The 24,408-nt window shown below is 41.0% G+C and overlaps 1 protein-coding gene and 1 long non-coding RNA gene across 2 annotated transcripts; one reads left to right on the plus strand and one right to left on the minus strand.

Annotated features, from left to right (window-relative positions):
- Positions 1-1,312: 1,312 nt before the first annotated feature.
- Positions 1,313-2,357, minus strand: LOC129407709 (uncharacterized). Its single transcript, XR_008631684.1, has 3 exons — positions 1,732-2,357; positions 1,417-1,546; positions 1,313-1,333 (listed from the first exon to the last, which is right to left on the minus strand). It is a non-coding gene; the product is annotated as an uncharacterized LOC129407709 (long non-coding RNA).
- Positions 2,358-4,740: 2,383 nt separating this feature from the next.
- Positions 4,741-24,343, plus strand: ttbk2b (tau tubulin kinase 2b). Its single transcript, XM_055149282.1, has 15 exons — positions 4,741-4,779; positions 4,851-4,998; positions 5,663-5,736; positions 5,865-6,005; positions 7,307-7,411; positions 9,793-9,858; positions 10,975-11,067; positions 14,510-14,635; positions 14,717-14,871; positions 15,807-16,005; positions 18,412-18,626; positions 19,383-19,614; positions 19,809-19,991; positions 20,369-21,060; positions 21,588-24,343. Exons 1-15 carry the CDS (start codon positions 4,741-4,743, stop codon positions 21,889-21,891), a joined length of 2,772 nt encoding a protein of 923 aa, XP_055005257.1. The 3' UTR covers positions 21,892-24,343.
- The last annotated feature ends 65 nt before the right edge of the window (positions 24,344-24,408 follow it).

The following is a 24,408-nucleotide window of genomic DNA, read 5'->3' on the forward strand; positions in this document are numbered from 1 at the left end:
GCGCCAAATGTCAGTTCAGAGCGCCAGTGTGTCAGTGGGCTGTTGGTATGGTTACATTTGACTGAGTGGGCTGAGGTGGTGAATGAAGTGGCGTAATAATAGCCACGTTTCCACAGTGCTTCAGTGATGTTACTCCTTATTATGGCAGTTAAACATATGAAGTGTATGTCAAAATATGAAATACCTGCATTAAAAATGCCCAAATGTCCCACAGTAAGGCATTAAATATGTATCTTGCATTTCTTTAATTAATGGTGCTTTTATTGAGCAGAGGAGAGGATCAGATGGAGCAGGGGATGAAGATGCAGTGGAGGGACTCTAGTATGGAGAAAAACTGAAACCTAAATGAATATATGAACTGTTCCCCTGATGCACAGACGGAAGGCACAAAGTCAGTGAGAGCAAACACAAATGTGGGACCAGATCACAGAAAATGTTAGGCCTATCATGACAAGTTTGTGCTGACTGATAACTTTATGCTCAAGTTTGTTTTATGTGAATAAGCCCAGTAATTAGGCCAACAAGACCAGGACTGTTTTCTGACATGTGGCATCACACAGGCTATAACTACTGAATACAAGCATGTGGTCCTCTTTGTGTTATAGTCTGTAACCTAACCCGTATCAAGACTGTACAAATTTGCAATCATGTGAACAAGATGCACATGTGCAATACTCATTTTTTATCAACTCAAGCACCTTGCTAAAGATGCAGTAAGAATCAGTGCAATAGGACTAGGATTTAGAAATTATTATTACCATTTATATTTTTGCTCTTTGTTATTATATTATATTGTGATGTATGAACTACTCATTATTCTAATAGCTCCATGGAGCTAACGTGTCCAAATCATTTCCCTTGTGGATCAATAAAGTTTATAGTTTATTAAGTAATATCCAATGTTTTATGTTGTACACTGAAAAAAAAAGGTTGCTGGATTTGCGTAAAAAAGTTATGGACAGCGGTTGCACGCAATAAAATTATGTTTAGGCTTTGAAACTTTTTTGAACCCCTCTACACATATTTTTCTTGGAACATGAACATCACTTTTTCATGTTGATGAAATTTGAACAAATCATGCTGAATATGCATATTTATCTTATGGTACCTTATCATGAAATGTATAAGTATGTATAATGTAATTCAATTGATCTAATTCTGTAAAAGAATACAAAAACAGTCTTTAGTTTTCTACAGATCTGATCTGTATTGTTTAACACAAGAATCTGCACACACAAAACACATCACATTCATGTGCATGCTTATTCTTCCTCTAAACACACAGTAAAACAGGAGGGCATCTGGTATAAAAGTCCTCCTAATGCCACATCACCTTGTACAAGTACACAAGATAACAGTTTCAATAGGAAGTTCATTTCGAAAAATTTTAAAATAATTTTAAGTTGGTTTACTTACTTTGTTCATCTGTGGTCTGTGTTTTGTTGGTTCTCAAACATCTTCCTTTTTTCTGAAACATCAACTATAACATTCATGAACTTCCCCATAGCTACAGCAGAGCTCTGGACGTCACTCTTTGTAGACGACTCTGGAAGCAACACATTCAAATCTTAGTACAACTGTCACACTCTTGTAGATGGACAGTTAAAAACAATTTGTTTCAAGCTGTCCTTACATTAACTCTAATTTCAAATAAAACACCACAAACATGTTTTAACAATGACGACATTCTAGGCCGGAGAAGCACATAATAAAATCTTTGAAAAGTCTTACCTCCAGATCAGTTCTCATAATCCTCCTGCTCCACACTGTGTGTCCTCTGCTCATCTAACTGTCCTGTGTCCTGTTACATTTGAATTTTCCCTCCAAAGGTTTTGGGGAGGAGAATTCCAGAGGGAGGAGCCTCACCAGAAATTATAATAAAGTCATGTTTCCTCAACCTGATTAAAACATGCAGGTCTCACATCGGCCACAATCAAGCGATGTTTGTAAGATTTAAACATGCTGGACAGAGAAATGTAAAAAAGTGATGTTATTGTTGTCAAATTTGTTTTTGCAATTTGAGCAACCCCTCTCGGACCGTTTTTTCAGTGTACCATCTCGCTAAAATTCCTACTTTATGAATTCTGTTCACTAACACTAGCAATAAAACTTTTTTTTCTGATTCTCTCGCGTGTCCCCGCACAGATCTACAGCTCCATGGCCAGTGTTGGGAAGGTTACTTTTAAAATGTATTCCCCTACAGATTACAGATTACATACCCCAAAATGTAATCTGTAAAGTAATCCATTAAATTACTTAAAGTGAGTAACGTAATCTGAATACTTTGGATTACTTGATTGGCTGTAGAGAAGCAGACGAGGAAATCTTCACATAAGATGTTTTGTCTGCTAAAAGAAAATAAAAAGACCAGACTTTACTGAACCAAATTTTTAAATATTATTGAGAAGAACGAAGAGACACATCCACACAGCACAGCATGTTAAATCCTGTTTTAGTCCTGTTTAGGCCTGGTTTTAATCCTGGTTTAGTCCTGGTCTAGACCTGGTTTTAGACCTGTTTTAGACCTGGTTTAGTCCTGGTCTAGACCTGGTTTTAGACCTGTTTTAGACCTGTTTAGTGGGTTTTAGTCTGGTTTTCCTAGTTTAGACCTGGTTTTAGTCGTGGTTTAGTCCTGGTTTAGACCTGGTTTAGTTTCGGCAATGAGTGGAATTACAGGAAAAAAAGAAAGATATAGCTCAAAATGTGAAAACAGGAAAACAGGAAAATACCGCCGTGTAATCCATTTATTTCAAACAAAGTAACTGTAATCTAATTACCACTCACTGAAACAGTAACTGTAACCGAATACAGTTACTCATAATTTGTACTCTGATTACGTACATGTAATCTGTTACTCCCCAACACTGTCCACGGCCCACAGTCCCTGCAGACCCAGGGCTGAGGATGCAGAACCACGCGGGCCAATAAGCAGCCAGGTTCGCCGTGACGTCATAGTGGCAGAAACGCACGGAGCCCCCATCCATTAGCAATTAGCGTTAGCCACACGTAGCCATGCCCCTCTAGCACTGCTCCATCCCGCAGAGCAACATGGAATAAACCACCAAAACACATCCGGACCATGGAGGCTGCTCGTTTCCTCCACTGCTATCGTAAACGGAATAGTTTAACCCGACGAGGTAAGCGCGGAGCTACGTTATCCGACTGTAAACACGCTAGCGGGTTAGCTTGGTGAGCGTAGCCCCCGCAGCTGCAGCATCTCCCGCCGCAGCGCTGCTACTAAGAGGTTAGTTAGCCAGATTAGCCCTCTCAAAGCTGATTAGCATCCTTTACTCCTCGCCACCGTGAACTCTCGCTTCACCGGGGAACCGTGGAGCTCTGGCAACGGGCGGAAAGCCAAACAACCCCGCCTGGCGATGACCTAAGGACGGGGAGTGTTTAGCGTCCCGATCGCAGCCTTGGAGACGAACCGTAACTAGCCAACATTTAGTATGGCTCCAGTGAATACATGGCTCTCATCGTGTCTGCAGCAGTGACAGGTACACTAGGCTCAAATAATAATTATTGGAGATTATAGATTCGTAAAAGTATGCCTGGAAGAGTGGACTGTGTCTTGAGTAGGTGCAGTAATCTAGGCGATCTCTAGAAGTTTGGTAACGCTAGTCTATTACATAATTGTGCAGATAACGTAATAAGATGTCTATTTGAGCCATACCAATATGTAAAAGCACTTTTGGCATTCGCAGCATTGTAGCCTTGTATTAGCTGTTTCACTATCCACAAGCTTAGTTTTGAAATGTAATAATTAGGCAATTTATTTCACATTCTTTGCATCATTGACCTGGCTTGTGTACAGTCTGTGGTCTCCGTGCAGTGTCATGTGTTTTCGACAATGATAAGTAGTTTCTTGATTGATTTTTTTATTTTTTTACACTCTAATGTACAATAAGTTCACAAGTTAAAGCGAGGCTGCATAACTTTTCAGCCACAATATAGACTAATGTAAAAGCATGTGTTTTCATTTTACGTTTTTTTTTATTGCACTGAAAAATGTAGGAAATAGAAATGTCCAGGCATGCATCGCCACAAACCTGACTCTTATTTGGCCTGGAGGAGAGTCTTAGCTCCATGGAAATGTTGTTCTTTTGATCATTAAAATCAATGTGGTGTTAAAATGATGATGTATAGTTTTGACTTTCCACTGATTTTTTTCAATGAAATCATTATGTACCTTGCCCAGAAACCGAAATGGTGTTGCTTTAATGGTCTAGATTTGGTGGACACTGTATTTTGTTGCTTTGTCAGCACTTACATGGCCAGTACACTGTTGACGGTTTAATTCACACACTTGAGGCTGTTTTCACCTCCGAGCTCTGCATAAACTGATGTTACTGTCCCTGTGTCTAGTGTCTGTGCCCTTTGTAACTGTATAAGAACACTGCTAACGCTTAATGTCCTCTGCAGCCTTGTGCTCTCGGTGCTGATGCTCCTGTCTGATTGCCAGCTGTCAGCAGCTGTAGCTTCACACACACACAGCACACAGGGCTCACACATCACACGCATCACACTCACACACATTCACACACATGCAGATTGCACTGGGGCACAAAATGAAGTTATGCATCTCCTCAAGGGTTGAATGGCAACTTTGTTTAAAGTGGAATTTGATTTTCACATGAAACACTTTTCCACACTATGCATACATTCCAAGCTTTAATTGCACACACTTTTTAATTTGCTATAAATATGGAAGATTTAACTTGAGTACAGAATTATTAGCTAATGCCCAACACATTATTATCAGTCATATTAAACCTCTCAGTTGGTCCAGTTTCATTTTTCAAATCAAACCAGAGCATGTTCTAAATGAGTGTGTGTGTTGTGTTCCCTAGATAAGGAAGATTGGCGGAGGGGGTTTTGGGGAGATCTACGAGGTGCTGGACCAGCTGAGCCAGGCGACAGTGGCTCTGAAAGTGGAGTCGGCGCAGCAGCCCAAACAGGTGCTCAAGATGGAGGAGGCTGTGCTCAAAAAGCTCCAGGGTGAGTCTAATCTGAGGACCACGAGGACAAAGGAAATCAGACAACTATTGTTCACTGATTAGCCACAGCTGTGGGGGGCTTGGCTCCAGAGACTCTTAGGTTTGGGTTTAATTTTGACTGCTCCCGATGTGCTAGGCATGTTCAAAGTGTCTTGTCTTGACACAAGTCTGAATTATCCGCTAAATGTTTGTTTCAGAATGTTAATTTTTTTTATTCATAAACCGCCAAGTTTGTTTTGACATGATTGAGCCTTTCCTTTCTCTAATTTGTTAATCTGCCTGTCAGGACATTCCAGAGTACACATCTTTGTACAAGAAAAGCTTAAATGTGAAGACCAAACCTGGAGAAGGGTGAATTAGGGATTGACAAGATCTCCTGACACCAAGATCTCACGAGACAAAATTGTGCATATGTGAAAAAGTGTTTTTTTCTTTTTTTTTTTTTTTTTCAGAAGTGTTTTTCTCTTTTGAACTGCAAAATTGAATGTATGTATTATAAATATTGTCACTATCTCGTCTACTCTCATCTCATCTTATTTTACCTTGTGGAACGTCTCACCCCTAGCATGAGTGTACCCTAAAATGCATTGTACATATACCAGTAATACTTTTGATTTCTTTTGTGTTATTAACATAAAAACAAATATATTCTGTGTTGTTTTTAGGTAAGGACCACGTGTGTCGCTTTGTGGGCTGTGGCCGAAATGACCGCTTTAACTACGTGGTGATGGAGCTGCAGGTAGACCGTGTGTGTGTGTGTGTGTGTGTGTGTGTGTGTTGCGTGTGTGTTGCGTGTGTGTTGCGTGTGTGTTGCGTGTGTGTGAACAAGCTGACCATCTGCTGAGTGTTTGTGTGTCTCGTGTGAAGGGGAGGAACCTGGCCGACCTGCGCAGGACCATGGCCCGAGGTACCTTCTCTGTGTCGACCACGCTGCGCCTGGGCAAGCAGATCCTGGAGGCCATCGAGAGCATTCACTCTGTGGGCTTCCTGCATCGCGACATTAAGCCAGTATGCTCACATGCACTATGATAAGATTATCATTAGCTGCAGTGACATGGACACTCAAAATCAGATTATTATCAGATTATTGGATCTGAAAGTTTATTGAAATTACATTTAAACAGCAAAATCATCTGTGTTTTATTTCTGATCATGGTCCCTCTGATTGCTTGCTGCAAATTGTTCAGTTTGCATGTCCCTTAAGTCATTTTAAATGTTTAGAAATCAGATATCAATCAGATTTTGGTGAACTTGTAACCACATCCACTGATTCATTGATTAATCTCAGTAAAATAATAGTGATGTCTTTTAGTAGGGCTGCCATACTAATCGCAATTAAATCAAAGTCACACTTCGAACGGATGCAATAAGTAAATCACAAAGGCTGCAGTTGTTGAAGTGCCATCATTTCCTTCACAAACAACAAAATAAATAAATAAAAGCTAACCTTGTAGTTCAGCTCTCTACAAACATGTTCTGAAATGTGATTCTTGCATTAGACTTAGACAAACTTGTTTCCCTTGTGTATAACTTGTTATTATACACAAGGGAAGTAGCTCACACCATATTATAATAACAGTATAATAAGTTTTTTAATAAATTCTAAATAACTAGCAGAAATAGGAAGAGACTGATAATATAAATATATAAATGTATATGTACAAGTAAAAATAAAATATTTAAATAAAAGTAATAAAAGTATATCTCAGTTATATACAAGAGGCCGTAAGGAAAACAGTGCAAAATTCTATGATAATTAGTTTGTCAGTTCAAATTGCAATCTTTTTTTGTCAAATCTCCTGGACGTATTTAAAATGTGAACTTTGAACAGAATCCTGTTATTAAGACATAAATCTATAGCCATGGAAAAGGCTCATTAGTATACAGTATTTTCCATAAAAGCAGCATTGATTTGATCCAGCTCTAAAAAGCTGGTTTGGACTGGTGTGACTTGAAATGCATGTGTAAATAACACATACCCTGCTTTAAAGATGAAGCCATATCCATATCATTAGTTCTAGCCTAGCGATATGGCCAAAAAAAATTTTTCTTATGTTGCTCAACCTTGATTTTTGATTCTTTTCTATTAAAAAAAACTATTTCTTCCTCCAAAGTCTGAATACTGCTCCTATTATCCTTTTGCTGACAGATTGGCTGTAGATCTCTTCATTAAAAAAAACTTAAGATGCCCATTCACTATAAGACATGACTAAACCTTGATTAAAACTTTATTTATTGCGCAGCCAACTTCACATAAAAATGTGTCTTAATTGTGTCTTGCTCATTATCCTTGTTAATTTGTGTTGCAGTCTAACTTTGCCATGGGGAGGCTGGCCAGCACGTGCCGCTGCTGCTACATGCTGGACTTCGGTTTGGCTCGACAGTTCACCAACTCAAGCCAGGAAGTGCGGCCGGTAAAAGCCTAGCACAGCTCTGCACCAGTCTGCAGCCTTTTACACACAGGGCCAAGTGCTTAGGTCTGCTGGCTCCACTCACTTATTGTCAGGGCGAGAAATATGGTCCAACTCTAAACTCGTGATATCAACCAGCAGTGCCTGGCTGCTAATGGTGTAGCGTTGGCCTTATTTGATTTTATCTAAATGAAATGCAGTTAAAAACAAAATGTATTTTTCATCATGTAAGGAAACACAACAGACCTACATAGGACTGTAACCATAACAGATTTTGCTGGACGATTAATTGACGGAGAAATTATTGCAATAAACGATAATATTGTCCATTTTCAACTAATATACCAGTAAAAACAATGGAATAAAAATGCGAATACACCCTTTCAAAGACCAGTAAACTTTATTTTTTAAAGAACATTTAATACAGGAACTGCAGGACAACCAAAAACAATAGACCTAAATAAAATGGACTTGTTAACATAAGAATAGCCTATTGTAGTCTGGCTTGCAGCAAGGATTTGTTAACAAAAAATGCACTTGAATAAACCACTGTTTAACCAAACAATAAATAAAATGGATTATTATTTTAGTCACTGATTTACATTGGAGTATTGTGGCCCCTCTCTCTGTGGCTGCTGGTGTGAGTCTCGACATTTTGGTATTGAAGTGTTCGTATTGACCCGCTTTACATGATCCTATTTCACTATTTTGTCCGTCAAAAATATCTTATTCATAATATACAGCCTGGCCCCTCACTTAGTCTACTTTTTTATACAGGAATTATTATTATGTGCTGCTGTGCATGTCACCTGTGGAGGGAGCCGCTGTCCTGTCTGGTATCTTGTCAGTGTTTGGTATAGTATCGGAGTCTTGTGGGATTTCAGGCTCTCCAGGGGGCTAGTTGTGTCGATCAGGTATATATGTCAACTGCTAGGGTTTGAGCCATTTCTTCTCGTCGTTTGTGCGCTTGCTGTATTTGACGCATGTGGGCTGCTGAGACGTGTCCCACTCACTCGTGTTGATTTGGCATTGTGACTTGTTTTGTCACACAGCGATGAACGGTTCTGGTGTTCTGATGGCGGCGCTAGTGCTGTAGCTTCATGTTAACCATACAGACAGCAGTGCTTTCTGCACTCAGGCTGCACCTGCATTCTCTGTGCTGATAAACAAATAATCCATCTATACAGTCCTTACTCACATGTTCATTCAAGTGTCATTACACTAAGGAAATGAGACGTGTTATCGAGCTTGTTAAAAGTTTTTGCACGATTAATTGATTTGTTGATTATTGTTAGAGGCCTAGACCTACATTCACTTTTTAAAAAAAAGTTCTATTTTTTTTTTTTAATCTGTGCAAAGTAGTGTGACCAACATTATACCAAGTGCTTTAGTAGTAACTGAAACTTTTCATTTTTACATTTCAGCTGAAAATTTATGTTTTGCACCAAAAACACCTAAAAAATCCTTACCTTGAACATGTTTTCTTTTCCACTGACCTGTGGAGCTGTCATGTTATTGTTAATTTTGAAATGTTCCACAGCATGGCATCTCTTTCCATGGAGAATGTTCCAAAAGTATAGCTTTGACTTTCTGTCTCTATGAAGTCATACAGGCATGCGCACTGGCCGCCACAGAAGAGTTAAGCAGTAGACCTTTAAAGGAGGCCTAGTCTGCAAAATGAACTTTTCAGAGTTTTTAATCATGTTATAGTTGTTTCCTTCTCATTGACCCTCTGAGGTTCTATTTGGAGTGATTTATGTACACTTGAGTAATCTTTATTTTCCTGTATTCAAGCTGTCAGTGCATTGATCTACCCCCATTTTCACCGCCACAGTACACACCCACTGTGACGTACTTACCTTGTTCTCCAGTTTTATTTTAGATTGGTGATACATGTAGGATTCAGCAGCAGTGCGTAGCCATTTTGACACAAATGAAAAAAAAAAAATCTGTTACTCACTACCGTGATGTGCAGCTAGCCATAGGAGGGGCCTACAGCATGCAGTGCTTTGGGTAACTTTCCAACAAGCTGACTTGTTCTACTTATTTTAGATGAACATTGCAATTCACCAAATTATAACAATGATTGACAAGTGTCATAAATTATAATATAAAATTATAAACTATATATACTATATATAGACACAAGCACAATATGTCTTCTTTAAATATGAGTACTAATCTAAAGTCCACACAGTCATGCATGCAGCTATGTGTCTTCTTTTGACAGCCTACAAATGGCCCCTAACTCTGTTTTGTTCTCCCCTGTTCATTATTCATGACTCTGCTCCCAAGCTCAGACCATACAGTTGAAAAGGCTCTATTAGAAGTGTGGTGCTCTGGGAGAGTAGTGTTAATGTGTATGCTCTCTCTCTGTGCTGCAGCCTCGACCAGTGGCAGGCTTCAGAGGAACAGTTCGCTATGCCTCTATCAACGCTCACAAAAACAAAGTAAGTGTCAATATGTGTCAAAGGGACGCTACTTCTCTCCCTACACCGGACAGGAAGACTGGAGTGATTTGTTCTCGATAAAATCCAAAGCACTGTTAAAGTGCAAATGACACTGTTTCTAATTCTAACTTGATTTGGTGGGATAGTACCTGTGCTAAATATTTTGTTTTATATCATTCAAGTGTCAGTTTGTGGAAAAAAGTTGAGAAGAAATGTTCACAAATATAGAAAGTAGCAGTGAGTTCTCAAACAAAATCTCTCTACCTATGTCAACAACTTGGATTGTTTCATCTAAAATGCAGAGACAATTTGCACATAAAGAAGGCAATTCTACCAGTTTAAGCATTTATTTAACAAAATAAATGTATTATGACTTCTTTTTATTAGTCTAATCATAACTATTATGCAATTTAAACTAGTTTTGGTCCTTGTTTACATAACGGTTGCTAGGTATGTTATGGAATTATCTCTGTGTATGTCACATCTACTGACATGTCCAACCAGGAAGTAAAAGTTTTTTAAACTAGGCAACTTTTAGTGAAATCTTCAAATAATGATGTTAACTATGTTTTAATGAAATGAGTAGTGAAATCTGTTAGGTGGACTTTAATATACTGTAACTGAAAAACGTGTGCACAACAGGATGTCCTGTGCTATTCTGACCAGAGGAGTGTTCATGTTCTTGAGTTTTTAGACAGAACATAATTTTATTTTGCTGACAGTGTTAAATGGACCTGTTACTGTTTCATGTGTGTAGGCCCAGTAATTACATGGATTAACCATAAATCAGATCAAAACAACAACATTTTGACAGGCTACCGTAGATCTCAAAGCTATGTAACCTTTTCAGGGCCGTTCAGTTTGCTGCAAATTAACAATATTAAGTATTCAACATAAAAGATTTAAAGATTTTAAATGAAGAAATCCTCAAAATGGCACCTAAAATCAGGACATGAAACCCATGAATAAGTTGTATAGAATGTTATGACATTATGTGTAAGTGGAAACACAGCCTATTAGTGCAGACTTGGAAGCTCGCTCAAATCCACACTTTGATGACCAGTTGCTCACTTGCTGTGTAAGATGTGTGTTGCTAACTGGTGTGTGTACCTGCAGGAAATGGGTCGCCATGACGATCTGTGGTCCCTGTTCTACATGTTGGTGGAGTTCATGGTGGGCCAGCTCCCCTGGAGGAAAATCAAAGACAAGGTACTAAACACATCTGTGTTATGGCCATTTTGTTAGGGCTGCACACTTAAGCTACATTCAGACCACGGCATCAGAAAACGCTCCTGACGCTTCTATTTGGATGCCTTTCGGATGCATTTGAGTTCAGACGCCCCTGACGTGCATCTTAGATTCCATGGACGAGTGGTAGAAAATTACTTGCCATGCATCCAGGGTGTCCACTGCTCTCTGCGAGTGCTTTGTTTTCCTGGTGGAGAGAGGGGCCTTAGTGTATTTATTACATCAAACCCTTTAGTGGAGACGTTCCGCTCGACAGTTGCTGCATGTATATATTTATATGCTAATGACACGGCGTAGATTTCTTGTTCTGGTGTTTGTGGTTCCCGGGTCTTTCTTTTTCTTCTCCTTCCTCCTGTCCCTGATTGGTTGATGTGGCACGTCCGATGCCAAAAGTTCAGCTTTTCAGCTTCTGACCAATGCCTTGAACGGGCGTCCAGAGCGTCAACTCCTGACACGCTGCAAAAATACAGGATGTAGTTGCATAGACGTTGCATGTAATCTGGCCACCTTGATGCCCTGATCTGAATGCAGCTTTAATCTTTCTCATTGTGGTTCATTTTGAAAGATCTTGTAAATGTAAAATGTGTATAAAAATATATATCTAAATGATATGTGCACTTCTTCTGGCACTCAAACCTAGAACAAAGCCACTTTTCCCAATCTACAGCTTTAAAGCAAAAGTGACACAAAATATAGATCAGATTTTTATTTTTTTTTATTGATTCGTTTTTATTTCGAGTTGATAAGAAACAATAATCATGTATACTACATATACATTGTAAACAACAGAAAAGCACATTTCTCTAAAAGGAGTGGGAAGAAATACTTGAACTATGAACCCACTCCTGTTCATGACAGTTTCAAAAATGATGTGCTTGCTTCTGTACATTGATCACGGAACATACAAGGACTGGATGAATTATTTTAAAAAGTGTCTTCACATATCTACAGTATAGAGATGCGCGGATTGCGGTTACAACCGCGGTATCCGCGGTTAATCCACAGGTCGGGCGGATGACGTGACGAAAAATTATATTTTAATTAAATTCGGGCGGGTGGCGGTTTAACTAAAAAAAAAAAAGTTATTGTTAGTATTGTTACCTACATCTGAAAAGACGAGTCCCATTGTCTATGCTTGTAGTATGAAGTGTACGTCATATCGTTAATTAGCCCATTTGACCTCGTTTTTATGTTCTGAAGGTTAAGGTTGTGTCGGGTTATTGATGCCTAAGGTTTACGAGGCACATATTATATGCAGTTTATTTTATTATTTCTAATTTATTTCAGCTGTTTGCCAACACATAAGTGGCTATAGGGCCATATTTATTTAGTTATGCATATATTTTCTTGTCTATTTCAATTGGAATATAAAGAAGGCATTGCCTGATTTCAATAAAGGTTCATCTGGATGAGATGATCTGTCTGTTTTGTTTCGATATCAGTTATATTTCAAAACACGCAGTCATTATAGCGTAGGCTGCCTCTCGGGGTATTTAAAACTTAAAGAAAGACCGATGGAGTGAGGCTATGACTTTGAAATAACATCGGGCAATGGCAGAATGTTAAGAATGTAACAACATCCAACACGAAGGCAAGAAGGTTCAAAAATAGCCTAGTCGGAAAATGTTGTCCATGAATTAGCTGCGCAAGAAAACCAGGTAAGTTTGGGGTTGTTACGGACAATTAAGAATGCGAACATACACGCTGAGCGAATTTTGGAATGAATGAGCTATAGAGTTTGCATTTTTATCGAGGCTCCTTTGTTTGTTTGCTGTATGATTGTTCTAAAATCTAAAATAAATCGGCGGATGGCGGGCGGGTGCGGTTTTGAAAACCTTCGGTGCAAAATGGACAGCGGGCGGATGATGAGTTTTGTGTCGCGGTTGCGGTTGAAAAAATAGCCCATCCACGCATCTCTACTACAGTACTGTGGCTCAATAGGAAATGAGGCCCTATGTCCAAAATTCCGATATATATACATACACTTTTGAGATCTTTGATTGTATGTATCTGAGGTATTTCCAGCTTATTTTTTCATCTATCGTTATACCTAAAATGTATTATTATAAAAAAAAGTGAAACTGGAATTTGTCACAATGCATATTGACAAGCTACAAAGCTTCTGGGAGAATGTTCTTTGGACAGATGAGACAAAACTGGAGCTCTTTGGCAAGACACATCAGCTCTATGTTCACTGACGCAAAAATGAAGCAGACCAAGAAAAGAACATTGTCCCTACTGTGAAGCACGGGGGAGGTTTGGTTTTGTTCTAGGACTGTTTTGCTGCATCTGGCACAGGGAGTCTTGAATCTGTGCAAGGTACAATGAAATCTCAAGACTATCAAGGTGTTTTGGACCAAAATGTGTCACATAGTGTCAGAAAACTTGGTCTCAGTCGTATGTCATGGGTCTTCCAACAGGATAATGACTCAAAACACAGATAAAAACACCCAAGAATGACTAAGAACAAAGCATTGGACTGTTCTGGAGTGATCTTCTGTGAGCCCAGATCTCAATTCTCATACATACTTTTCTCATACATGTATGCGTGTATGCATGCATGCATACATACATACATACATACATACATACATGCATACATGCATACATACATACATACATACATACATACATACATACATACATACATACATACATACATACATGCATACATGCATACATACATGCATACATACACGCATACATACACGCATACACGCACGTATGCTTTTCCTGGTGGTTCCCACTGATTTAGTTTTAAATTTGCCCCTTCCCCTTTGTTCATAGTGTACTTGTTGTGTACTGAACAGTTTTTAGATATTTAATGGCAGTATATTTTTGTTTGCTTTATAAAAAGCAAAGCAGTGTAGAATTTCACAAAATAAAAAAATATATATATTTTTTTATTTGAACAACATGCATTATTCTCACAGCATGTTTTTGCAATTTTAGAAGGGCAAGAAGAACTAAATTTCTATACGATATGTCGGGTATGGAAGTATGAGTGAGCAATACAATATTTGAAGTGCCTTTTGATTAAGAATGTATTTCCTCTGTTGATTACCGCAATACTTTTTGAGACCTTAGATTGTATGTATCTGAGATGTGGTTTCCAGCTTACCTTTTCATCTCTCGTTATACCTAAAAATGTATTATCTGAAACCCATTTGATTTTGACATTGAACACCATCAACATGGAAAGTTCAGAATTTATTTTATAATTACCAAAAAATATAACTGGAATAAAATATATTGGTGTTATCTGCAAATAAAGTAATTTGAAATAATTGATTTCAATAATGCAAGAAAATATTATAATTTCTGCCATAATAGAGAAGCTCTGTGTTCCCTTGTACATTTATCTGAACACTACATTATAGCTTTCATTGTTTTTCTCCCACAGGAGCAAGTGGGGAACCTGAAGGAGACATACGACCACAGACTCATGCTCAAACACCTGCCCTCCGAATTCAGCACGTTCCTGGACCACATCTCCACTCTGGACTACTTCACCAAACCTGACTACCAGGTGTGCCCTGTGCCCCAGGCTCGTACACTCCGCCTTTCTCTCTGTCTGTTTTGACCCTCTGTGTTTTCCTGTGGTCCCCAGCTCTTGACCTCCGTGTTCGACAAAGCCATGAAGAGCCACAGTGTGCTTGAGAATGACCCATACGACTGGGAGAAGTGCGACGCAGAGGACATGCTCAACATCACTGCAGCGGCCACCACACAGCAGCTCACCAGACTCACACCCGCATACTTAGGGTAAGCACCAGGACACAAGCTCCACCCACTCTCATAGAACCCATGATATGACATCATGTCATAGACCAGAGCTCTGCAGCATGGAGCCAGAGACTGTAGACAGAGCTCTTATCAGTTGCTGCTACACTGCACAGGTATGTGCCATTGCCCTGTAAATAACAACACCGCAGGGTCCTAGCATCCTCTGTACTGGAGCAAACTCCATAAACTCCATTCAAACTGCATTCACTTCACCATCTTTTTCCATTATCATTATTCTGAGCTCTCTTTGCTTTTGGGATTCCTCTCTATTCTACCCTGGGTAATTGAGTCCAAAAATGTAAGTTTTCAGGAGATTTGCTGCTACCTGAATTGAATGATCAAACTTTAATAATGACCATTACCCAAAATCTTAGGTAAGATTTAGACAGGTATAAGTATATTTTATTGAGCAGAAATTCATCTAAAACTGATCTCACTATTAAATCTCTCCCTTTACATTCTGTGTGTTATGTTCCCCCTCAGCACATATGTACCCCACTTATCTCTCCTCTTTTGCAGTGCACGTGTGCTCCATTCTACAGCATTACTGTAGTGCACACAAATGGATAGTTTTTATAAAACATTTCAGGAAAAAATCTTTTACGTATCTGTTGTTCTATTCATTGTCCAAATTTTTTAAATTGAATGTCCGGTTGGTGCCTCAGCATTTTACTGCAAAATAGTGCAATAAAAGTTGTGCAGTACTTAAAAAAATATATTTTTTTTATGCAAGAATGACATTTTTACTTTTTTTTTTTTTTTACTACACTGAGTAAGAAATAGGACAAAGGACAAAGGTGTAGACGTCCCAGAGCAGCAGGCTAATGGGGTCAGCCTGTCCCTCTGTAAAGCTGCATCTTGTTGCTAGTGTAACATAGCTGAGCATGCCTCTAACCTGTGTGTCCTGTCCTCAGTATGGCCAATGCTTCGGTGCTACCGGGGGAGCTCCAGAGGGAGAATACAGAGGATGTACTGCAGGGTGAGAGGCTGAGCGATGCCGATAACTGCCCCCCCATCCCCACTCCCACCACAGCGCCCCCTACAGGAGACATGTGGGACCACACCGACCGCAACCGCAACCACAAACCAGCAGCGCAGCCCGTCATCAGGAAGGTGGGTCATGTCACGTGGGCATTTGGACTGATCGCATAACACCCATAGACTGTATAAAGAAATGGACTAAGCAAGTGTGACTTCACCCATAGTGTTGAGCTCTGATCAAATGAAGCTCGTGATTCTAGCGGATACAGGATCAAATTTGGAGCCATGCTTGATATTAGGAATAGGATTTTTTTTTATGGACAAAATACCAAAATAGAAACACCAGGGTCATGTAGAGAGGGTTAATACGAACATTTTAAGACTAAAATGACGAGGCTCACAGCAGCAGCTAGAGAGCGAGGAACCATAATATTCTAATGTAAGTCAATGGGAGCCAGAGTCTGAAGGAGCTGGAAGAGCTGCATGCAAACTTCCTATTTGGAACAGGGTGGCTAGCGAGTTAGCTGTGTCCATTTATATATACAGTCTATAGTACCAACCTAACTTGGAGTATGGTACTTATTGGTGTTGTCTTTAGTTAAAGAAGGGGTAAAGGCCATTTTACAGTCCAACGTCAAATCGTCTGCATCACGATGCAGAGAATCTGCATACAGCGTCTGCGTCGACTGACGTGCACGTCCGAAATTTTCTAATTATGCATCGAAACGACGCAGACATCAGGGGAAGCGACGCAGACTATAAGGGCTGTGATTGGTCCTCCCTACCACTGCACTACATATATTTCCTGTTCTCTGCTTTCCTTTCTTTCAATATACACTGAGTAATAATGTGTTTAATGCAGCTTTGAGCATATTTGTTTATGTTTTACAGAAACAAAACTTAAAACCGCATTGCTAATTTGCATAAACTAAGCGCTCAAAAAACAGCTTGCTCCTTTTGCCCTGATGTGGTTCAGCTTCTGTCAGAATTAAAGGGCCCATCTCATGCAAAATAACTCTTTTCACATTGTATCTTCTGCACATAAACAAGCACAATTTGGGTTTTGGAACATCCATTACACAATAGTTATGAAATCTTACTGATTTCTTGGAGACAGTCACAGACCAGGAACTACAAAAGACCGACTATTGCTCATCCCCCCGCCTGTCCTGAGAAAGCACAGGCTCTGCCCTCCAAACGTGACGTAGGCCGCCCTTCCTCCGCCCAACTCAGGGAGGGAGGGGGAGACAGGCATGCACCCTGTGTACAGCCCTGCAGTCATGCAGTCACGCCCCGTTTAGCGGTCTGATAGTGGTAGGAATAAACTTTTATTCATCATGGAGATACAGCGCGTTCAGTTGCATGTGTTGGACCCGGAATCAGACGAGGACTTTGAGGTGCACGAAGCACAAGCACTGCGTCCACATCAGCTGAACATTACTGATTGGTAAAGTATTAATAAATACTAGTAGATAAACTTAATATATCACTACAATGTAGAACAATGATCTTATGCTGTCGCTTTTGTTTAGGTGTTCATGTGGGACTTGTCAGCCGATGCAGGGTGGAGGCAGGGCGGAGGCGGTTATGTCAAACACATCATAGGTGTAGCTGTAGGATGGCAGTTTGTTTAAAAAAAACATTTCTGCGACATATACAAGGCCCACACATCACTCCTAGAAGTTAGAAAGCTCTGAAAAGTTGATTTTGCATGAGATGGGTTCTTTTAAAAGGACATGACTCAGAGGAATATGTGTGTTCTTTCTTTAACATGAACAATCTCCAATGCGATAGAAGAACATCCCTCTGTCAAACTTCAGAGGTTATATGTCTGCAGGTTGTACACATAGACCATATATATAAATGGACATATATTCTAGCCCCCTAATGTTTTGGCGGTGAATTACTTTGCGGCACATGGACCTTGACGCTCTAAAGACGTTGAGCAGTGACCACCCACCCCCCAGTTCCCAAAGTAAATTTCTCATTCATTTTCCCCATAATCTTTCCAAAAAAAAAAAAAAAAAAAGTATATTGAAAGCAGGCGCTGAGCTAAGTGGTGACTAATAACCGCAAGACCTATAATTTAATTTAAAATCTGTTTCTTAATCTTTATACATCATTAAAACATTTAGCTGAATCTTGTGCTTTAAATGCTCTTTTTGGACTTAATACAACCACATTATTGATATTAGTTTCCATGGAGCTGGTTAATCTACGTGATGCCTCATAGTATTTGAAACTTTTAAAAGTCTATGGGAAAAAATGAATGGAAATTTACTACAAGAGTAGACAGTTACTGTTGAGCTCACATACCCTATGTAAATCATCATGTTACCTTTTACAGTATAGTTTTGAAAATACTACATTACCCAAACAACATTTAACATTACATACTCTCTCTCTCTCTTACTATTCTGCTATAAAAGTACAATTTCTTTTAAAAGTTACTGAAGCAAATGGAACAGAATAATACTCACCTCTGCCAATGTGACATTTTAAAAGTGTGTAAACCCTTTTTCTCGCTGTGTGCTTTAGGTGGTGAGTGAAGACGAGCACAGTCAGAACCAGGGGAACCAGTCTCCAAACACAGGCTCCATACAGAGCTCCCCGCGCCGGGTCCGCTCTGAGACCATGTTCCTGGAGCGAGCGGCCCCTCTGCTGCGGCGCATCCGGCACAGTCAGAGCTTGGCCTTTGAGAAGAGACTGGCCCCGGAGCCCAAGCCCACCATCGAACGCTTCCTGGAGGCATAGTCAGTATCACACCACCAGTACTACTACTATGTACTTGTGCTACCACTAGGTGGCAGCACATAATGTACAGCTACCATGTCCAGGTCTTAGTCAGTGGTTCTTAAAATATTTATTAAAAATTGAATGGTATCTATTAAAAATAAAAAGTGAAAAGGTTCATATTTTGAACCTAGAACAGTATTTCCTCAGCAATTCTAGTTTTTGCTTAATCAACATTTTAGCCCCGTTTGTATTAGTCTTTTCTTTAAAATTAGTATAGAAATTGTGTGTTCCAATTCTAGATCTAAACAAGATATTAATTTCTGTCAGTTTACTTCTCTACTACTCACTTTTGTATTTTAGAGGCTCTGAACCTAATTTTTACCATCTAAAAAAGTGTGGGGAAAAAAAGAACTACTTTATTGTAAACAGTTTGCAGTGGTCATAGGTTTTTCCTCACTTACCTTATGCATTCTGAGCATCCTCATTTTTAACAGATTCATTTATAAGTATTTTTCACCACTTGTACAAACCAGAGCTGAATTTTGCCATCATGGTGAAGTTAACAACAACTAACAGCACCCTACTGAATAAATTAAATGAAATAAATAAAATAAAATGTTTTATAATTAGATGCAGAGAGCACACAGAAGACTCAAACACACAGGACAAAAATCAGATACACGGCTTTATAGACAAAACTGCTTTATTGACTTGTTAATAACATTTGTGATTGTTAAAACTTATTAGCTCATTGTAATGTGTTTTCTTGCCAGCCTGGGTAAACAGAGGCCCATCCTGTTCCACATGGGAGACAAGTCCATCCCCGAGAGGGCAGCTCAGCCCGGGGAGGATCACTCAGGCACTGCCACCGCAGACCCAGAGGACGGTGCCGCCAGCAGCGGCTTTGTGGCCCTCAACCTCAGCCCTGTGCCACAAGAGGGCGACAGTCAGGAGTGGGTCATGTTAGAGCTGGAGCAGGGCTCTGCAGCCAAAGAGGGGGTGAAGGTACACCACTACACCACTGTCTTGTATGGTTCCTGTGTGATCTGTCTGCTTTTGTCAGGTTAGGGCCTTGAGATAGATTTAAAGACGTCAGATGTTGCCATCAGCAGAAAAACCTGTAACCATCACAGCCATCTTGTATCTTGTAACGCTTCTTATATAACCTCATGACAACACACTCTGCTTTTACTGTGTAGGAGGATAAACCAGCAGGTGGCGCTGTTGCAGAGACAGAGGCTCCAGAGGGACAGGCCGTGGTCCCCTCCAGTCCCGTCCTGTCCCCTGTGTCCGTCCCTGGGACCTGGCTCCTGGGACATCGGCGGCTGCCCGGCATGTTAGGCCACATGCCCTCAGTCATCATGGGCCGGAGCCAAGAGCAGGTACAGCTCCCTCTAAACCCCTGACACCAGACCAGAGTATAGCACTGAGATCTCTCAATGTTCTAAACTGTTTTAACAGGTGGGCAGATGATCAAAATATCATGAATGCTGTTTTGAAGAACAGCAACATTTTAAATATTTAATATTAAGGAATCTATATTGTGAACTTCCAAATAAGAGAGTATAAATGAGAATCAGATTTAGCAAGAAAAAAAGAACAAACAACCAATGCTATCTCTTAGTTTAAGTGTGCATTTATCCAGGTGAAAATGACCTGGCTAAAATGCATGCTTATGCTAAGATAGCATTTGAGCGTCCCTATGTCTCTGCCTGATCCCAGCGTTGTCTTGGGTTTGTCTTTGGTTTGTCTTTTTCAGTCGTCCAGTGGAGTGTCCCAGTCCCCAGTACAGGACCGTAGTGACATCATCCCCCTGGAAGCTCCACTGGCTAAATCAGAAGACGAAGAACCAGCTAAAGACAGGGGGAAGAGGCAGGAGCTAACTCCCACCAAGACTCCCACCAAGTCCCCCATGGCCCACCTGACCCCAGAGCGAGATCCAGAACGAGACCCAGAGAGCGACTCAGGCCTGCCTGACCGCTCCTCCGAGCCCCACCAGCAGCCCCTCCCTGAGACCACAGGGGGCGCTCTGGAGAGCACAGTCACAGTGTCCTCCTCCCCTCCTCCAGCTCTGCTCAGAAGAAGAGACTCTCCCACCTCTCCCAGACTGAGCCGTATCCCGGTGCGAGACCCCAGCACCCCTCTGGACTCCCCCAGTAAGGAGCTAGCCCATGAGAGGCACAAGCGCTGGAGCAGCCCCCTGCACGGCTCCCCCACCCACTCGCCCTCCCCCTCTCTGTCCTGTGATAACCTGCCCTCTGCCCTGCCCCGGGACCGCCTGTCCTCCGAGCGAGAGGAGCCCCTGTCCCTCAGCTCCAGCTCAGGCAGCAGGAGTAAGATCCCTCGGCCCGTCAGCGCCTCCTTTGTGTCGGAGCAGCTCAACACCAAGTTCATGCCCAGACCCCCACCAGGCCGGCCCCCAGTGAGAACAGGGGCTGACAGCAGCTACAGGTACGGGCAGTCATAAGGTCGTAAGTCACACCTTACTCACTTTTACTTAACAAATCATTGTGAAGTGAAGGGCTACCTACATAATCTGGATGATCTGTATCTGCAAGTACTGACCATATACTAAATAAGGGTGAGTATTTATTGACTTACGGAAGAAACTAAGTCTTTGTTCTTTGTTTTTCCTCCGTGAGTACACACTTTGCTGTGATTGGTTAGATCATCCTATCAGTCACTCTGGGTGTCTCTGAGGCTGACCAATAGGATGTGTGGGTGGGTAAAACTGATTTGAGCATAGATACAACAATACGACAGAAAAGCCCCAGATGTGTTTATTGGATATTGCTCCATGAACCAAGCTAAGAACCATTTTGTGTGTAGAGTTGCCCATAGTTCTTTTCTCAGTGCGACTCAGTGGCACTTTTCAGTGAAAATTATGTTGTGCCGTGACCTCTGTTAATAATTGGACACAGTGCCCACCTCTGTGCCCCGGCTACACTAACCCCGCCCACTCGTGTGCTGTTTTCCAGGAGGCGTCGTCTCCGGATCCGAGCGTCCAGCACCAGTGACGCAGACTTCCTGTCCAGTCTGACCGCTCTGGTACAGGACAGGGCGGGGCTGCTCCTGAGCCCCCCCCCCCGCCCTCGGAGCTCCTCCTCCTGCCTGCAGCGCTCCCTCAGCGCCTCCCCTCCACCCCCACCCAGCGCACGCACCTACCCGGGCTCCCCGCCATCCCACGCCCAGGACAGAGGCTCTGCAATGGGGGCACAGTGGGGCCCCAGCTCCCCTGGCAGGAGCCCAGGCCTGGAGGTGAAGGCCAAAGCGGGCCGGTGATGAGGTGGCTGGCATGTGTACAGAGCAGTATTAGCAAGGGAATGTACTGTATGAAATGTAAAATGTACCATAAACTTATTATAATTTATTTATTTATTTGGTGTTGGCTGCGTCTCTTACAAAGTCTCCCCTCCCGCTGCATTCATGTGCTGTCGGAAACCTCAACACTTTTAACAGACACGAAAACACTAATCAAGAAGAGCCACTGTTCTGCTGAGCAGCTGTAGCTCCATGTGTCCTCTCAGACTGAAGTGAGCCTCAGGAGCTCTGGGTTGTCCAAAGCTTTATCATGGAGGGCCACTGTGGCCACTGTTAGAGCCGTGCCATTGTTGAATTTGAATCATGATTTCACGTACTCCTATTAATTACAAAAGTGTGTTCTGAAGGACACAGACAGGTGTGTGTCACAACCCCAGTGTGTGCTGCCACCTGTGCTTACAGTTTTAGACAAAGCTCAAAATGGCAGAGTTTAAAGTAAAATGTTGGACAAATGGGCCAGGAGCAGGAGAGTCCTACTTAACACCAGTTAAGTTTAGTTTAAAAAATTGTCACATTTAAGTTGGTTAATTTAAATAAATCTTGAGATGTCCAGGGATAAGATGTTATCACCAAGTTAAACAAGACTTACTAAGCTTTAAAGGCTTCGCAAGTGCAACTTGGTAAGTCTAGTTGATGAACTTGGTGATAATATTTAGTTTTTTAGGTTTTTAACACAAAACTATGGATATATTAGAGGCAAAGTAGGAAGCCAGGCATTCTATGAAATTGTCTAGAATGGGATGAGGTGAGAGGGGCAGCTGTCTGAGCAGGGATGCCCAGACTTCCCTCACCCGGGACACTTCCTCTAGCTCCTCTGGGGGGATCCTAAAGATCCCAGGCCAGCTGAGAGACATAGTCCCTGTAGCTGTAACATATACACTATGAAAAACTCCTTTCACGTTAAACTTTTTTCTTAGCTGCAGACCATCTTGTTTAAAAAATCCCCCCTCTTTAACATACAACACATTTGTATAGAAATCAACTTTTAAAGGTCTTGTCTCATCTTGCACTTATTTTATCTGAATATTATAAAGCTGATGTTACTTTTTTCAAACCTTTACTCTATTTTCTTTTTTTTTTAAACTAGATTTTTGTAACACTATGTTTTAAACGCTTACATTGTATTGCACTTATCTTTTCTATGGCAGCTTATCAAAACTTGTTTTATGACGTCACATGAATGCAGCTTTTGAAATGAACACTAAGTATTGGGGAGGAAAAAAAGTTAATTTTGCCAACGTGACCTCTCATTTCACTGTAATTCTCCACTTAGGCCTAAAGCAAGACCAAAAACATGGAAACAGTAGATCTACCACTAGAGCAAGGCTTTCCCACGCACTAGGACCAGAACCATGTCTTCACTATGACGTCACTGTAATAAGGCGGTAATAACACTGCAATAGGAAACACTAAAGCCTGTGCTGCTGACATTCCAGGAACATGCCCTGTTCACACACACAGCCTGACCTGGGAATGAACCTGCATTTTGCTAGAACAGGGCCACGTGTGAACGAAGCCACAGCCATTTCCCTGTATGTTTGATCCAGCAATTACCCAGCTAAATTACTAGAAATAACATAGAAAAACCCTGAGAAACCTGGAATTTTCCACTGATCAATCTCCACAGAGGCAAGCAGGTGACTTAACCAGTCCAAGTTACAGGTCAGATCTGTGGAGAGGCAAGCTCACTCACACAGGGTATGTTTTTGAGATATTCTTGTAGCAATAATGCTCCCTGCAACTGGATAATTGTAAGATGAATACATTTAAGGGCAAACTGTGGAACATTCCAGGCAATGCAATAACTTCTCCATGGAAACAAGTAGCCTCCTATAGAAAAGTTACACAATTCTACTTTTTAAGTGGTTATTTTAATTTGGTAAATACAATTTCCTATAAGCCACAACCAAAACAGGACTCATTCTAGACTTGACAGGCTCTGGACAAGGACTTGATCAGGACTAAACTTAACTAGCCAAAGGACTTGTAAGTGTCCCTGGAAGAAATCTGTGTATCTCAGTAACATTACTTGAAAACTGCTGGGTGGAAACGATATGAAAACATGAAAACTATGTGAAACAAGCCGCTCTGGAAAGTCAGCGGCACAAGCGGATCATATTTGCAGTCCACACATCCATTGGCCAGGCATGTAGTGTTTTCTGTGTAAAAGTACTAGAGTTCTGATGGTAGTATTAAACAGAGGCCTTAGCAGAGGGCCCTGTGATAGAATGCTTTCCCGTCACACACACACAGAGCTGTAGACTGGACATAACTCACTCCTTAAGTATTGTAATGCATGAAGTCACCATGATGTTTTTTTTTTATTGTTTGATCATTTCTTCATTTGTACAAACCGGCCGAGGCATCTGTATTTTTATTATCTGCTTCTAAAAATACAACATCATGTAGTCCACTTGGGTTGTGCGCTTCTTTTCTTCAGATTTAATTTCAACAAAGGGTTCTGTAAAGGGTGAGACT

This window comes from Boleophthalmus pectinirostris, unplaced genomic scaffold, assembly GCF_026225935.1.
Source record: "Boleophthalmus pectinirostris isolate CB_2022bp ecotype Guang Dong unplaced genomic scaffold, ASM2622593v1 HiC_scaffold_13, whole genome shotgun sequence".
NCBI lineage: Eukaryota > Metazoa > Chordata > Actinopteri > Gobiiformes > Gobiidae > Boleophthalmus > Boleophthalmus pectinirostris.

What these genes read in the sequence shown, in the direction of transcription:
- ttbk2b (XM_055149282.1), top strand. Translation starts at nt 4,741, where the DNA reads ATGCCCAACACATTATTATCAGTCATATTAAACCTCTCA. An exon ending in TCACCAAACCTGACTACCAG is followed by an intron (nt 14,636 to 14,716) that starts GTGTGCCCTGTG and finishes TGTGGTCCCCAG; the next exon opens with CTCTTGACCTCCGTGTTCGA. An exon ending in TGGGCCGGAGCCAAGAGCAG is followed by an intron (nt 19,992 to 20,368) that starts GTACAGCTCCCT and finishes TGTCTTTTTCAG; the next exon opens with TCGTCCAGTGGAGTGTCCCA.